The sequence below is a fragment of the Schistocerca serialis genome, chromosome 6 (genome assembly GCF_023864345.2).
Source record: "Schistocerca serialis cubense isolate TAMUIC-IGC-003099 chromosome 6, iqSchSeri2.2, whole genome shotgun sequence".
NCBI classification, from domain to species: Eukaryota; Metazoa; Arthropoda; class Insecta; order Orthoptera; family Acrididae; genus Schistocerca; species Schistocerca serialis.
Genome location: NC_064643.1, coordinates 261,545,250 through 261,559,418, shown reverse-complemented (window position 1 = coordinate 261,559,418; position 14,169 = coordinate 261,545,250). Strand labels below are relative to the sequence as shown.

General features: G+C 42.6%; 1 protein-coding gene across 1 annotated transcript in view; it reads right to left on the bottom strand.

The window, feature by feature from the left end:
* LOC126484816 (homeobox protein orthopedia-like) overlaps nt 1–11,706 on the bottom strand; it is a 55,288-nt gene extending 43,582 nt beyond the window's left edge. Inside the window, exons 1-2 of the mRNA XM_050108413.1 lie at nt 11,695–11,706; nt 4,824–5,007 (exon numbers count right to left, since the gene is read on the bottom strand). Coding sequence (XP_049964370.1) covers nt 4,824–5,007; nt 11,695–11,706 — 196 coding nt within the window. The remainder of the gene's footprint in view (nt 1–4,823; nt 5,008–11,694) is intronic.
* Between the last annotated feature and the right edge of the window lie 2,463 nt (nt 11,707–14,169).

Sequence of the window (14,169 nt, the reverse complement as noted above, 5' to 3'; positions counted from 1 at the left end):
CAGCAAAGGACTTGCAAGAGCAGTTGAACGGAATGGACAGTGTCTTGAAAGGAGGGTATAAGATGAACGTCAACAAAAGTAAAACGAGGATAATGGAATGTGGTCGAATTAAGTCGGGTGATGCTGAGGGAATTAGATTAGGAAATGAGACATTTAAAGTAGTAAAGGAGTTTTGCTACTTGGGGAGCAAAATAACTGATGATGGTCGAAGTAGAGAGGATATAAAATGTAGACTGGCAATGGGAAGGAAAGCGTTTCTGAAGAAAAGAAATTTGTTAACATGGAGTATAGATTTAAGTGTCAGGAAGTCGTTTCTGAATGTATTTATATGGAGTGTAGCCATGTATGGAAGTGAAACATGGACGATAAATAGTTTGGACAAGAAGAGAATAGAAGCTTTCGAAATGTGGTGCTACAGAAGAATGCTGAAGATTAGATGGGTAGATCACGTAACTAATGAGGAGGTATTGAATAGAATTGGGGAGAAGAGGAGTTTGTGGCACAACTTGATAAGAAGAAGGGACCGGTTGGTAGGGCATGTTGTGAGGCATCAAGGGATCACAAATTTAGCATTGGAGGGCAGCATGGACGGTAAAAATCCTAGAGGGAGACCAAGAGATGAATACACTAAGCAGGTTCAGAAGGATGTAGATTGCAGTAAGTACTGGGAGATGAAGAAGCTTGCACAGGATAGAGTAGCATTGAGAGCTGCATCAAACCAGTCTCAGGACTGAAGACCACAACAACAACAACAACATGTGTACCTGTTCCTGAGAAAAAAAAAGGAGTCTTAACAGACTGACAGACAAAGAGTCGGATAACATGAGAAAAAATATTTTTTTCGAGTTATATAATACAAATTAACAATAGTTGGAGGTTTTCCTTTACTTCTACCGTCAAACCTTACTTCTTGATTCTAGGTCAACGGGAAGTACCCTATAGGTTTTTACGAGTGAGTTAGCGAGTATCAAATATGTGACATAAATGGCCGCATCATTTCATTGAATTTTTTACGTTGGGAAGGTACCATAGACCTTAGTAGGTGACATACATTTCAACTTGGTATATCGACCAGTTCCTGAGAAAAAGGATTCTTAGCAGCCGGACAGACAGATAGGCTGACAATATAGTGATCCTATGACGGTTCCGTTTTTATCGACTGAGGTATGAAGCCGTGAAAATGTGAATTTCGGCTTGTTCTAGCAATTGTGGAAGAAGCCAGATCTCCAACACATCCAGGTACGCAATTTCAGTAACTGTCTCTCCGCAAAAATGAACATTTTTTTCAGGAAACAGCGATACACATACAAAGCTTCATAAGGCCCTCTCGTGCCTGACTACGGAGTGTGACTGATGTTTGTGGCGGACCACCTTCTTTTTTAAATGGATCGTAGCTTCATTACTGAAAATTGAACTTATCTATAAGTATATTGTTCCGTCTAAATGTCAGAAACGAATTCATTTTCTTGATTGTCACCCCCGCGAAGGGGTTGCAGAAGTTGAATCTTGTATGGTTTGAAACTGGAACATCTCCTGAAAACGTCAGAGATTCACACAAGGAATGACCGACGCTTTCTTTCACGTCCAGTAGAGCTGTGTGGACTGTTTCGAATGCGCTCGGTGTTTTGAACGAGCATACGGAGGCGATAATTGGATTGAACCTTTTATGAAAAAAAACAATGTCTTGAAACTGTAAGAAGCACCAGTGAATGATTTACGTTGCTGGAAAGTTATTGCTGTACTCGTGCTGCAAAGTTGTAAGAATCTGAACTGTTAAATGAAGAACGCACAACGGCTCTGTTGTTATGGCATCACCAACTCTCCTCGACGCGCTTACGCTAATGAACGAGCGAGCGATCTAGCTCTACCAAGGAGAATTCCTACCGCCAACTACACGAACAGACAACTTACAGTTGAGGGCGAGGTAAGTTTTAGTTTCGATGTGTAAGGAAAATGTACCCTAAGTTTATTTTACCTTCATTCATGTGGAAGATATGGTCTTGTGAAATTGTTTGAATCATTTTGAAACATCCTAAACATATTTTATTGTAGTTTTTTTAGAGTTCCGTACCTCATTCGGTAAAAATGGAACCCTTACAGGATCACATTGTTATCCGTCTGTCTGTATATCTGTCCATCTGAATATCACACTGTTAAGAAACTTTTTCCTCAGGGACGGGTAGAGGTACCAAGTTCAAATTTATGTCACTCATTAAGATCTATGGTCCCTTGTCGGTGTGAAAAATGTAAGCTTCTAAGAAACGGCCATTTATGATACGTATTTTGATACTCAAAAACTCAGTCATCAAAACGTATAGTGTACTTTCCGTTAACCTACAATCATGAAATTTGGTTAGAAGCAAAGTTTCACGTTACAACAACAACAAAAAATCCGAAAATGGTTAATTTGTAATTAACGAGCAGACGTATTAAATTGAAATTGATGATACATACTGAGGTCTACGGTTCCTTGGCGGTATAATAAACGTTAGCTTCGAAGTCAATGCAATCAAAAGTTGATACTCGCAAACTCACTCTTCAAAACTTACGGGGAACTTCCCGTTGGTCTAGAAGCATGAAATTCGGCAAGAAGTAAGTTTTCACGCTAGAAATAAAGGAAAAAAGTTCAGAAATTTTTTAATTTGTTTTGTAATTTATTACCAGATTTCAAACTTGAAACTAAAACATTGTCAGTAACAGGCAAAAATCGAAGAGATCCCCGCTTTCTGGAATGAATGAAGCGGCTGTATACGAGTGCTATTCGCAAAGTAAGTTCCGATCGGTCGCGAAAAGGAAACCGCGGTGAAAATTAAAAATGTTTTATTTACAATAGCTAGCTACACCTTACAGCACGTTTCCTACAAAGTCGCCGCTCCGAGTTAGACATTTGTCATAGCGTTGTACGAACTTCCCAATACCCTTGTCATAGGAGGCAGCTGCCTGCGCTTTCCACCAATTACCTACACCTCTCTACCGCTCGTTGTCTGTATCAAAATATTGTCTTCATAGCCAGCGGTTCATGTGAGCGGTGACGAAACTCAGGACGAGCCAGTTAAGGGCTGTATTGTGGGTGATCAAACACTTCCCATGGAAAACGCTGGAGGAGCACCTCCATTGCCTCTGCAGAGAAGAACGAAACACATCACAGTTATAATATGTGAGCTGCACGACATCAGGCGAAATTTCTCACCAGACGCTCATTTTTGGCGGGAGACGCTATTTTCTAGGAATCTTTACGCCCTCATTGTGCGCTCAGAATTGAAAAGAGCCAATTGCTGCGATCGACGGGTATACTAGAGACATTGGCCGTCATATGTGCAAAATTTCATCGGATTTCTCGCAGTGGTTTCTATTTCGCGACCGATCGGAACTTACTTTCCGACTAGTCCTTGTACATTATCTAGTTTGTACGGAACCCTCTGAGCTCGAGTGCTACTGGCACCTGGCAAATTTTTTTTATATGGTTTACCTTCACGGTGGGGATGTCGAGCTTGGTGGTGGAGCGGAAAATCGCTTGGGTGGAAACCAAGAGGTCGAGGTATCGAATTCTAGCCTGCACTTCTCAATGATGTGAGGAGACGCCAGAAACGACACGTGGTTCGGATTCGATGTCAAAATGTAGGCCTCCTTTCCGCAGTTGGTTAATTGGGGGTAAGTACATAACTTACCCCCAATTAACCAATATTTCTGGGTTGGTCAGCCATCATATTAGGCTCCAAGAAGCTGTTCCTAGAGCAGTGGAGATGCAAGAAGTATGTAGATGTGAAATGTGGTGTGAGGTACCTGTGACAGATGTTAAATTCGGTACCATTCCCGCGAGAAAGATCGCCTGCATAATACTACTGCTCTATGATTGGCTGCTGTGTTCGGAGCAAGGGCGCCGAAACGTTAAAGTATAGTTATTATTATTAGTTAAACTACTCATTGGAATGACTTCACTTTTTAATATAAATATCTCTCAACAGCTATCAATTAGTTATTTTAGAATTATTAAAAACAATTTAAATAAAAAACAAAAGACTGACGAAATTGCTGACGAAGCACTTCGGAAGCGTTCGGGTCACGCATTTTCTGGTATGGCGCGTGAAGTGTTTCGGGCTGTTCGTCACTCTGGATTAGGCAGTCGAGATGTACAGTCTTGTTGTCTGTGGCAGGATGTGTGTGCCAGTATTCAGTATTAAAAGATTCACTCCGGTAGTCTTGAGGCACAAACACGTGCCACAAATAGTGTAAAGATACATTTTCGTAAACATTGTGTTTGATCATGTACTCTGCTGTATCAGAAGGTGTTGTATTAAGATCATGTAGTCTTCTCGTGTGGCTATATTAAAATACGCGAGGGGCATCCCAAAGAAGTGATACATTATTTCAGAACAGAACCTCGCTAAAAGTCAGTTTCAGCCTCAAGATACAGAACCTACGACCTGCGTGCTGATTTCTGTGCTGGGGACATCAACTTGAAGACAGCAAGTTAGTGAACTATAACAGAACCTTCGTATTCCACACAGTGCAGTGGAAACAACTAGGCGCCTCACGTGTACTGCATGCACAGAACAAATGTGCTCAATGACACGTCATCTGCAGTAATGCAGAGGAGGTAAAGGTGGATGATCGTTATTAACACCAACAATCGATTCATTCTTCCTTTCGTGCCGTAGTTAGGGACACAAAAGGCGCCGAAGTGGCATCCAACAGAAAGACTTGGACCAGGATTTTGAGCTACACAAATGGTGAGAACAGCATTTTGTCTCAGGTCCACGCTGTGACTCGACTCGATACGACAGTTAGTGCACTAACTGAGGCGGCGGCAAGCAGGTAGTTACCTGGCGCCATGCTGGAGACGCCCCAGCGCGAGTCCCCGGTGAACATGCCTGGCGAACAGAGCCCGTCCGACATGGCGCCGAATGGCGGCAGGCCGTGGGAGGGCAGCAGAGCGCCCGGCGTGCGGAACACATTCGTCGTCTTCTTGCGCTTCTTCCACTTAGCGCGCCTGTTCTGGAACCACACCTGCAACAGCGGCGCCGCTCTCTGTCAGCATCCGGTCAACGCAACACGACAATACATCAATCAGTAACCTAAATATTAATAGAAAAGAAACAGAAATTGAATTTATCTTAGAAGGAACTTCCATGTACTTATTTTTATTTGTCTGACAAACCCTATTCTCAGGGCTACATTTTATTTGGACTAATGGAGCTATGCAGATGTTTGTAAAAACGACAATGACATATCACTCCATGTTAATGTAATACTGCCGCCTTCTGAAGAAGATAGATTTAAATCTATCGAAACCTAGGTAAAGATTACTTTATCCTTTGCAACTGGTCGGCTGTTTTTAATCTTATTAGAAGGAACTGTCATGAAATTGACCTCTTCTATTAGGGCGAAAAGAGCATACTTGCAAGACAACATCCCCAGCAATCGATCCCGCTCTAAAGTTTGGGCCAAAATTCTGAGTTGTAAAACTACCATAGGCTACTGTAGACTTTCACAAGTAGGCGTAAGGTACGATAGTTTTTCTAGCAGGAAGGAAGGGAGATTGGGTTTAACATCCCATCGACACCGAGGTCGTTAGAAACAGAGCACAAGCTCGGATTGTGTCAAGGAGGGAGAAGGAAATCGGCCGTGTCCTTTCGAAGGAACCATTCCGGCATTTGCCTGGAGCTATTTAGGGAAACAATGGAAAACCTAAATCTAGTAGCCGGAGGAGGGTTTGAACCGCCGCCCTCACGAATGCGAGTGTAGTGTGCTAACCACTGAGCCACCTCGCCCAGTTTTTCCAGTACATAACTTTGATCAGACAATATCATAACCGCGTTGCCTGCACGGTAGGTGTGTTGCATACCCATCGGGCGCTATCTCATTTCGAGTTGGGTTGGGTTGTTGTGGGTAAGGAGACCAGACAGCGAGGTCATCGGTCTCATCGGATTAGGGAAGGGCGGGGAAGGGAGTCGGCCGTGCCCTTTGAAAGGAACCACCCCGGCATTTGCCTAGAGCGATTTAGGGAAATCACGGAAAACCTAAATCAGGATGGCCGGACGCGGGATTGAACCGTCGTCCTCCCGAATGCGAGTCCAGTGTCTAACCACTGCCGCACCTCGCTCGGTATCTCATTTCGATCGCTTTGTTTGCGTGTATGATCACTGTCTTACTAGGTTCCTCTAGGAACCGGAAGTTGTGAACCATCAAGAAACTGAGTGACGACATATAAACGGCCGTCTAACCTACGGAACATTTTTGTTCTGCATAGTTATCCCCCTGTATGTTACTTGAAAATAAACAATATTTATGTCAAAATTCAAACTGTCAGTATATAATTCAATTTTTTTCATAACATGGAAAAGAGGGATGTTGCAGAAAAAATAAAAGAAAAATGTAATTTTATCGTACTGGGTGATCAAAAAGTCAGCATAAAGTTGAAAACTGAATAAAACACGGAATAATGTAGATAGAGAGGTACAAATTGACACACATGCTTGGAATGATATGGAGTTTTATTAGAACAAAAAAAAAATACAAATGTTCTAAAAATGTCCGACAGATGGCGCTTCATCTGATCAGAATAGCAATAATTAGCATATCAAAGTAAGACAAAGCAAAGATGATGTTCTTTACAGGAAATGCTCAATATGTCCACCATCATTCCTCAACAATAGCTGTAGTCGAGGAATAATGTTGTGAACAGCACTTTAAAGCATGTCCGGAGTTATGGTGAGGCATTGGCGTCGGATGTTGTCTTTCAGCAATCCTAGAGATGTCGGTCGATCACGATACACTTGCGACTTCAGGTAACCCCAAAGCCAATAATCGCACGAACTGAGGTCTGGGGATCTGGGAGGCCAAGCATGACGAAAGTGGCGGCTGAGCACACGATCATTACCAAACGAGGCGCGCAAGAGATCTTTCACGCGTCTAGCAATATGGGGTGTTTTTTTTTGGTTCTAATAAAACCCCATGTCATTCCAAGCATGTGTGTCAATTTTTACCTCTCTATCTACATTATTCCGTGCTTTATTGAGTTCTCAAATGTATACTGACTTTTTGATCACCCGGTATATGACTAAAAAGGTGGTTTCCTCAAAAAGAGGTAAAATTAAAAAGAACTACAAAACAAAAACGTAAGAACCATCGCTTCAATATCTCATCGAGCTTATATAAATACTTCCATAGAAGAGGCAGGCGACCATTCAGATTTAGCACAACTTTGAAATACAGAAAAATCTTGATCGCACAATTCTTTATTAAGCGTTACGACTTTCAAAATTTCATTGTCAGACTGAAGATAAAAATCAAACTTTAGTACAAAGCTGACGAAAGTGAGCACATAGACTGAATACATCTCATGTAGACATATTTGATTGTGTAGTGCATTCGAATAGAGCCAGTGCAGGTTTGAAATTTGTAGATGGGTTCAAGTAGACCTACGTGTGATAAAAATTGAAAAATATGCGCCTGAAGCATATTGTAGGGTACTATGGAAAACTGATGTCAAAGTTCTTGTACAATAAAAAACTTAGCTCTCTTGTGGAGAAATAAATATTATAATTTTGAAAACATGGTGCTTAACAATTTTCAATTGTGTATTATAACAGTTAATATAAAAGAAGAAAAAGAAATCGGTTCTGTCTTGATGTCGGGATGCTCTACTTGGTTATCCTTCGGTGACAATGTTCGCAGCTTCGTAATACTTCTTTAACAGGCAACACCGTGGGGGATCACCTTCTGATGAGGTGAAGTGTCCGTGAAATGAAAGCATGGCTCCCTAGGTTACGCCCTTTAAAATTACGTCTCCTGTGATCACGGAGACATTACGTTATACTCGTCTGCTAATGGACACCTGATTCATTAATTAGCCGCTCGGCTGCGCTGCGCCTCGCTGCCACCGGAGTCGCTTCCCTGGCGGCCGTAATGTGATGAACTCCGAAAATAGTCTGAGGCGTTCGCGTCTGTAGAGAGCTGCGAAAGACCAGAATGGTTTTATCCAATGACGAGCAAAAGTGGCACCCAGGAGAACTTTACAGTACTTAAACTAAATTCGGTAAGTAGGCTCGACTTTCAGTGTAACGAACGAAATATAATTGTAAGTGGAGACGCAGGAAACCAAATTCTTCAATAAACTGTCTCTGTATTGTTGCTCTACATGGAAAAAAAACTATCACCGCTTAAAAGATGTATCTGTTACGAACCGTGCATTCGTTTCTTCTGCTTATCACGTACTAATGTGGCACTTCCATGGATAAAGAAGTACTTTTAAATTAATGACCTGCGTCTTAAGTAAGAAAACTTTGGAACGTGTCCTGTTGGCGAAACATGCAATATTATTTACAATTCATCAGACTGTAAACTGACCAGATAGTAATAATGATGTTACTATCGACAATTAAAAACAGATTCGTGTAACTTATTGCGTAATTGAAATTTAGCGGATTTCTTTTCGTACTTTTCTTTATTCAGGGTCAATTGCTACTTTTCGCCGTTTTGAACATCTGATGACTTTACAAGACGGTAAATGACAGCATCATCTGCAAGCAATCTAATACGGCTACTCAGATTTTCTCCTATGTCGTTAATATAGATCAGAAACAACAGAGGGCCTATAACACTTCCTTGGGGAACGCCGGATATTACTTCTGTTTTACTCGATGACTTTTCGTCTATTACTACGAACTGTGACCTTTCTGACAGGAAATCACGAAACCAGTCGCACAACTAAGGCGACACTCCGTAGGCACGCAGTTCGGTTAGAAGACGCTTGTGAGGAACGGTGTCGAAAGTCTTCTGGAAATCTAAAAATATGGAATCTCTAAAAATATGGAATCGTGTAGGTGTAATTATTGGGTCGAGGAAGGTAATGCGTTTAAATAAAACTGTTTCCTGCGACGCTGTATGTATTCACTATACACTTACTTTAAAAGTCTTGATTGACCAATTTACACTACAATATATGAGTCTTTTCAAGTGCAAGAACAATGGAAATAAAATAGGGGAACTAGGTATTAAAATAATTAAAGTTCTCTCTTAAACACTAAGTCTAAACGTATGTTAGCTGTTCCCCAACCTTTAAGATAAGTCGTAGGATCAGTTCTGTCTCGCGTGTTTCTAGATTTCTCCGGACCCTAAACCGATATTTCCCAACGTCGATCTCTACCCGATTATTCCATTCTTCTGTAAATAAATCGTATCAGTATTCTGCAAACATGATTTATTTAACTGATAGTTCAGTAATATTCACAACTGACATTATCTACCTTTTTTGGAATTGGAGTTATTACATGTTTCTTGAATGTTGGTGGTATTTCGCCTTTCTCATATGCCTTTGTCATGGCTGGCTCTCCCAAGGATTCAGTGCTGCTGAGGGAATGTCATCTTCTCCGGGCGCCTTTTTGGACTTCGGTTTCTCAGTGCTCTATCAAATTCTTCTGGTATCGTCATATGGTCCACCTTATTGTCATTTAAATCTTCTTCTGTTTCTATAATACTGCATTCGAATTCATTTTTCTTACGCACTTAATTTCGCCAACTGAAGAGGCCAAGAGAAGCATTTAAATTGTGATGTGCTCTCTGACTTGCAACTGAAGGTTGTAGCTCCCATCTGGTTATCACCTACTAAGAAGCCGAAACAGACCACGAAACTACATATTTGTGTGCGTCGAGGCGAGGAATGCAGCAAACGAATTGGGTTGCAAGAACATCGTTGTGTTACTCGTGGACAGTATGCCTAGACTATATAAGAGTTTGCATTATAAATTTTTTTAAACAAGTGATAAAAATAATGCTGCTGTCACAGATTTCAGATGTGTTGAGATGGTAGACCGAGATAAATAAGTGACCGTGTAATGGTGAATAAGTACCATCTATGGACAGAATTATGAAGCAATAAAGACAAATTCTAAATTCCATATTTGTGTTACTTTCGCCTCATAATAAACACATTTTGATAAAAATCCATTAATTCATGTTTATATATTTTGTACCGTTACATGTTAATTACGTTACCCATTTGAGGATATAGGTAAATTAAATTTTGGCTTGTGAATAATTACACTACTGGCCATTAAAATTGCTACACCAAGAAGAAATGCAGATAATAAACGGGTAGTCATTGGACAAATATATTATACTACAACTGACATGTGATTTCATTTTCACGCAATTTGGGTGCATAGATCCTGAGAAATCAGTGCCCAGAACAACCACCTCTGGCCGTAATGGCGGCCTTGATACGCCTGGGCATTGAGTCAAACAGAGCTTGGAAGCGTGCACAGGTACAGCTGCCCATGCAGCTTCAACACGATACCACAGTTCATCAAGAGTAGTGAATGGCGTATTGTGACGAGCCAGTTGCTCGGCCACCATTGACCAGACGTTTTCAATTGGTGACAGATCTGAAGAATGCGCCGTCCAGGGCCGCAGTCGGACATTTTCTGTATTCAGAAAGGCCCGTACAGGACTTGCAACATGCGGTCGTGCATTATCCCGCTGAAATGTACGGTTTGGCAGGGATCGAATGAAGGGTAGAGCCACAGGTCGTAACACATCTGAAATGTAACGTCCACTGTTCAAAGTGCCGTCAATGCGAACAAGAGGTGACCGAGACGTGTAACCAATGGCACCCCATACCATCACGCCTGGTAATACGCCATTATGGCGATGACGAATACACGCTTCCACCGCGATGTCACCAAACACGGATGCCACCATCATGATGCTGTAAACAGAACGTGGATTCATACGAAAAAATGACGTTTTGCCATTCGTGCACCTAGGTTCGTCGTTGAGTACGCCATCGCAGGTGCTCCTGTCTGTGATGCAGCGTCAAGGATAACCGCAGCCATGGTCTCCGAGCTGATAGTCCATGCTGCTGCAAACGTCGTCGAACTGTTCGTGCAGATGGTTGTTGTCTTGTTGACTCATGGATCGAGACGTGGCTGCACGATCCGTTACAGCCATGCGGATAAGATGCCTGTAATCTCGAATGCAAGTGATACGAGGCCATTGGGATCCAGCACGGCGTTCCGTATTGGATCTCGACCAACGCGAACAGCAATGTCGCGATATGATAAACCACAATCCGACCTTTATCAAAGTCGGAAACGTGATGGTACGCATTTCTCCTCCTTACACAAGGCATCACAATAACGTTTCACCAGGCAACGCCGGTCAACTGTTCTTTGTGTATGAGAAATCGGTTGGAAACTTTCCTCATGTCAGCGCGTTGTAGGTGTCGCCACTGGCGCCAACCTTGTTTGAATGCTCTAAAAAGCTAATCATTTACATATCACAGTATCTTCTTCCTGTCGGTTAAATTTCGCGTCTGTAGTACGTCATCTTCGTGGTGTAGCAATTTTAATGGCCAGTAGTGTACATGTATACTTTTCTGACATATGAGGATATTTAGGAATATGAAACTTTTGATCTTCATAGTTTTTATTCTTTATCAAAGTCCTGAAAACAGTTTGTTTTCTTCTCAGTGTAGAAATTAACATTACATTTCTGGCAGATAACTAATGGACTTTCTTTGCAGTTTGGCGTCTTGCACCCATCTCTTTTCTCAGGAACAACTGGTCACTGTCCAACAGTGTGCTGACGAACAATCTTTTGGGGAACTGTCTTTGATGCGTGCCCCAATTTCTTCTTCTTTGCATATTCATTATCTACGCTAGAAGAAGGTCTTCTCCTTTTTCTCCCACTTACGTTATTGTTCATTTCGCGCAGGGCATTATCAGCTCTTCAGCTTTGAACCGACAAAGTGGCCTCGCCTTATTTTTGTGTACGACAAGAGAGTCAGAGTTTCTCGTGCCATGCATTTACTACCATAATATCAAGAAGGTAAAAAATAGCCGATGACAGTACTTCCTTGATCTGATGTTGACTCTGCATAATGCAGTTAGTGAAACTAAGAAGTCCGTTCCTCCCACAAAATCGCTGTGGAGAAGAATAACTGGTAGACAGTCAACTTTCAGCCTTTCTTTGGCTTTCTTATCCAAACGGTTCATCTTACTTCGAGGTATAACTAGAGGAGGCACTGATGAAGCAGTCATCACTCTCTCCACCAGTCTCAAGAGCAACAACATTCCTCTTCTTTCCGTAATATACTGCCGGATTCAGTATTTAAATAAAAAGAACAGTTTGCCTATGAGTGTCTAAGTTGACAAATTTGTACCTTTTAAAAAATAGGCTCACAAATCCTAAATAATGCCTACAATAATCATTTTTTATCCAGAAATACCTCAAAATAACACCCATCACGTAATATTTATTTAAACTTCATGACTTACGATTTTCAAGGTCAGTTATAATACACTGCTGGCCATTAAAATTGCTACACCACGTAGATGAAATTTAACTGACAGGAAGAAGATGCTGTGATATGCAAATTATTAGCTTTTCAGAGCATTCACACATGGTTGGCGCCGGTGGCGACACTTACAACGTGCTGACACGAGGAAAGTTTCCAACCGATTTCTCATACACAAACAGCAGTTGACCGGCGTTACCTGGTGAAACGTTGTTGTGATGCCTCGTGTAAGGAGGAGACACGCGTACCATCACATTTCCGACTTTGATAAAGGTCGGATTGTAGCCTATCGCGATTGCTCGCCTTGGTCGAGATCCAATGACTGTTAGCAGAATATGGAATCGGTGATTTTAGGAGGGTAATACGGAACGCCGTACTGGATCCCAACGGTCTCGTATTACTAGCAGTCGAGATGGCAGGCATCTTATCCGCATGGCTGTAACAGATCGTGCAGCCACGTCTCGATCCCTGAGTCAACAGATGGGGACGTTTGCAAGACAACAACCATCTGCACGAACAGTTCGACGACGTTTGCAGCAGCATGGACTATCAGCTCGGAGACCATGGCTGCGGTTACCCTTGACGCTGCATCAGAGACAGGAGCGCCTGCGGTGGTGTACTGAACGACGAACCTGGGTGCACGAATGGCAAAACGTCATTTTTTCGGATGAATCCACGTTCTGTTTACAGCATCATGATGGTCGCATCCGTGTTTGGCGACATCGCGGTGAACGCACATTGGAAGCGTGTATTCGTCATCGCCATACTGGCGTATCACCTGGCGTGATGGTATGGGGTGGTGGTGGTGATTAGTGTTTAACGTCCCGTCGACAACGAGGTCATTAGAGACGGAGCGCAAGCTCGGGTTACGGAAGGATGTGGAAGGAAATCGGCCGTGCCCTTTCAAAGGAACCATCCCGGCATATGCCTGAAACGATTTAGGGAAATCACGGAAAACCTAAATCAGGATGGCCGGAGACGGGATTGAATGGTATGGGGTGCCATTGTTTACACATCTCGGTCACCTCTTGTCCGCATTGACGGCACTTTGAACAGTGGACGTTACATTTCAGATGTGTTACGACCCGTGGCTCTATCCTTCATTCGATCCCTGGGAAACCCTACATTTCAGCGGGATAATGCACGACCGCATGTTGCAGGTCCTGTACGGGCTTTCTGGATACAGAAAATGTTCGACTGGCTAGCACATTCTCCAGATCTCTCGCCAATTGAAAACGTCTGGTCAATGGTGGCGGGGCAACTGGCTCGTTACAATACGCTAGTCACTACTCTTGATGAACTGTGGTATCGTGTTGAAGCTGCATGGGCAGCTGTACCTGTACACGCCATCCAAGCTCTGTTTGACTTAATGCCCAGGCGTACCAAGGCCGTTATTACGGCCAGAGGTGGTTGTTCTGGGTACTGATTTCTCAGGATCTATGCACCCAAATTGTGTGAAAATGTAATCACGTGTCAGTTGTAGTATAATATATTTGTCGAATGAATACCCGTTTATCATCTGCATTTCTTCTTGGTGTAGAAATTTTAATGGCCAGTAGTGTAAATATCAACAGCTGAAATACACGCGTCCACGCTACGCGGAACTCCAAAAATTCAACTGTTCAAGTATTTAAAGATATTCTTACAGTCCAGTGCAACTTACAATATTTTGAAGCGTTACGAATCTGCTGCTCATGACGACTGCGAGAAAGTGTTTCTTGCTTTGCAAGTACAGCGGTGTATTGTGAGCATTACAAATTTGTCGAGCTCGTCCATAGAGGGTTCACTAGCTCACTGGCAGAGGGAAGGTGCTGCTCCAGGGCATCGTGTGTAGCCTGCCGAGGCCCAGCGGCCGGTCTGGGCCGCAAGGC